At 42.9% G+C, this 2,706-nt stretch overlaps 1 protein-coding gene across 1 annotated transcript in view; it reads right to left on the bottom strand.

Moving 5' to 3' along the window:
* Positions 1-321: 321 nt before the first annotated feature.
* Myct1 (MYC target 1) overlaps positions 322-2,706 on the bottom strand; it is a 9,233-nt gene continuing 6,848 nt past the window's right edge. Inside the window, exon 2 of the mRNA XM_031353944.1 lies at positions 322-2,572. Within this exon, the coding sequence (XP_031209804.1) occupies positions 2,058-2,572 (515 nt within the window). The 3' untranslated portion in view covers positions 322-2,057. The remainder of the gene's footprint in view (positions 2,573-2,706) is intronic.

Raw genomic sequence — 2,706 nt, 5'->3', positions numbered from 1 at the left:
ACATCTGTGTTAGTCAGGTACTGTCAGAGCCTCTCAGGAGATAGCTATATTGAGGCTGGCTTGCCCTTCTTTCAGTGTCTGCTCCATAGTTAATCTCTGCAACTCCTCCCGTGGGTATTTGATTCCCCCTTTTAAGAAGGAATGAAATGTCCACCTTTTGGTCTTCCTTCTTCTTGAGTTCCTTGTGGAATGTGGGTTGTTCTTCCTGTATTCCAAACTTCTGGGCTAATAACTACTTATCAGAGAGTGCATACCGTGTTTGTTCTTTTGTGATTGGGTTACCTCACTCAGGATGATATTCTCCAGATCCATCCATTTCCCTAAGAATTTCATAAATTTATTGTTTTTAATAGCTGAGTAGTAAGGAGTTATATTCTTGGGCTATGTTCAGAAGCCATTAGCTGGGACCATCGGATATCACCAAAAAAAATGTACAGAAGAATAAACAACTAACTTCACAAGCTGTTTGATGTATCTGATGTGAACTACAAGCTTTCTAAATAATCCCCCAGTGAACTCCCGTCCTTGAAGCAAAAGGACCACTCAGAGTCTCTGGTGCCCACATTAAAGATGTCCCCACTTGTTGATGTGGATTCCTTGGATAACTACCTGAAACAGGGACCTTTCAGCCTACTTTAGCCTTTTAGACACACCAGAAGAGGGCATGAGATCCCAGTACAGATGGTTGTGAGCTACCATGTGGTTGCTGGGAACTGAACTCAGGACCTTTGGAAGAGAAGTTGGTGCTCTTAACCTCTGAGCCATCTCTCCAGCCCCTACTTTAGCCCTTTAAAAGTGTTAGAGATGGAATTCACAGAACATCACCCATGGGATGGTGCCTGGGGCCTGAGATGACCCAGGAGGAATTGCTGTCCAAAGACATAGCATATTTTCACTGTGGATTATCTCTGTAGAACCACTCTTAGTTGACCACAGAGATATCAGGGAAGCTTTCCCCAGAGCAGTGGCTTTCAACCTTCCTGATGCTTTTAATGCAGTCGCTCATGTTGTGGTGACTTCTAACTATTAAATTAGTTTCGTTGTTAAGTTCATAGCTGTAATTTTGCTACTGTTTTGAATTGTAATGGTAATTATCTGTGATTTCCAATGATCCTTGGTGATCCCTGTGAAAGCAAAGTTTGATCCCAAAAGGGGGTCATGACCCACAGGTTGAGAACCACTGCCCTACATAAGTGCTTTCCTAGTTGTCGGCTCTAAATCCAAGAGAGTAAAAATAAAAATGTTCCTTGATGCTAAGTAAAAACCTGTGCTTAGAACAAATAAATAGAACCTGCATTGCTATGGTAATGACGTTATCCTGGCAGGCATGTTAAATCCTCATGCCCCTAAGTCCAAGGGTTTTACATCAATGATCTGGGTGATTGTATTGTGAAGAACTACAAGATAAATCTATGTGGGCAAAAAATAAAGTAACTATCAAAATGGAACCATCCCTCTGACATCAGCACGGCTTGGCATCTTTGCTTGATTCTCATTCATAACTGAGTATAGAATCCTGGGCTTTTAGGACATCCGCTGTTTTATCGTCACGTAAATATGCACCATGAAAACTCTAAGATTCAAAGGTGCCAGGCATTCAGTTGTTGCCCAAAAGTCACATTAAAATTCCTTATTTTAGTGACTTCTGTCTGTCAGCAGTCTCATGGGAAAGTGAATAGGGGATTATAATCCTATACAAACATCTAAGGTCTTTTTAACCTAAAACATACACAAGATTTATACTTAGAATCATTAATAGATATTTTTAATTCAATGCCCCATAGTGAATCCAAAAATACATAAATATAGGACTTTTTGAGAAAAATCATACTTTTTGTGAGATGTAAGCGAGAAAAACATGTTCAAAAGGAACCGCGCCTTATCGGTAATGTTCAGCTTTCATGAGCCTATCAACTTGGAAAATTGCTCACTGGGCCTATCAACTTGGAAAATTGCTCACTGGGGCCATGGCTCCCAAATTCCGTTTACCCTATATATCATTTTCTTTCTAAAAGAGACTTTAAAAAAGAAGAATTAAAAACAATGAAATCTTGGACTCAGGAATCGGGAAATGCCTTTATGATAGATTCATAGGCAGGTGGGGGCGGTGTGGAAAGGCCCATCCGCAAGCTGTTGCTAGACCAGCGGAAGTCTGGCCGGCTGGGAGTGTGTGAGGTGCTGATGGTGGATGGGGTGGTGGAGGCAGTCAGGGTCATCAGCTGACTCTCGGTTTCCACCGGCAGTGGTGGGCATTGCAGGAAGGGATGGAACGTCGAAGCCCTGAAGCTTGATTTCCTGGGGAAGGAATTTGCCAGCTCCATAGAAGCTTGTCTCTGGAAAGTGAGGCTGGCCAGGCTCAGGTTGCTTCGCCGTTCATAGCCACTGTGGCGGTAGAACCCAGTCCTGTTGAGGCCGTGGTTGTAGGAAGACCTGGGTCTCCTGGTAGGACTCCACTGTGAGATGGGTGCACTGGCTCTTCTTCTTCGAGACAGGAAAACGAACAGCGCCCAGAGAAATCCTCCAATTGCGAGCCCAATCACCATGGATACAGTGAAGGACATTATAAGGTCCTCTGAAAGAAAGAATCAGCCAATAAACCGATAGCTCCAGTTTCAAAGACATTCAGTTAAAAACACAGGGCAGACAATCACAAAAGAACAAACACGGTATGCACTCTCTGATAAGTGGTTATTAGACCAGAAGTTT

The sequence above is a fragment of the Mastomys coucha genome, unplaced genomic scaffold (genome assembly GCF_008632895.1).
Source record: "Mastomys coucha isolate ucsf_1 unplaced genomic scaffold, UCSF_Mcou_1 pScaffold5, whole genome shotgun sequence".
Classification (NCBI taxonomy): Eukaryota; Metazoa; Chordata; class Mammalia; order Rodentia; family Muridae; genus Mastomys; species Mastomys coucha.
Note: the sequence above shows the minus strand (reverse complement) of the source record. Positions and strands in the feature narration are given on the sequence as shown.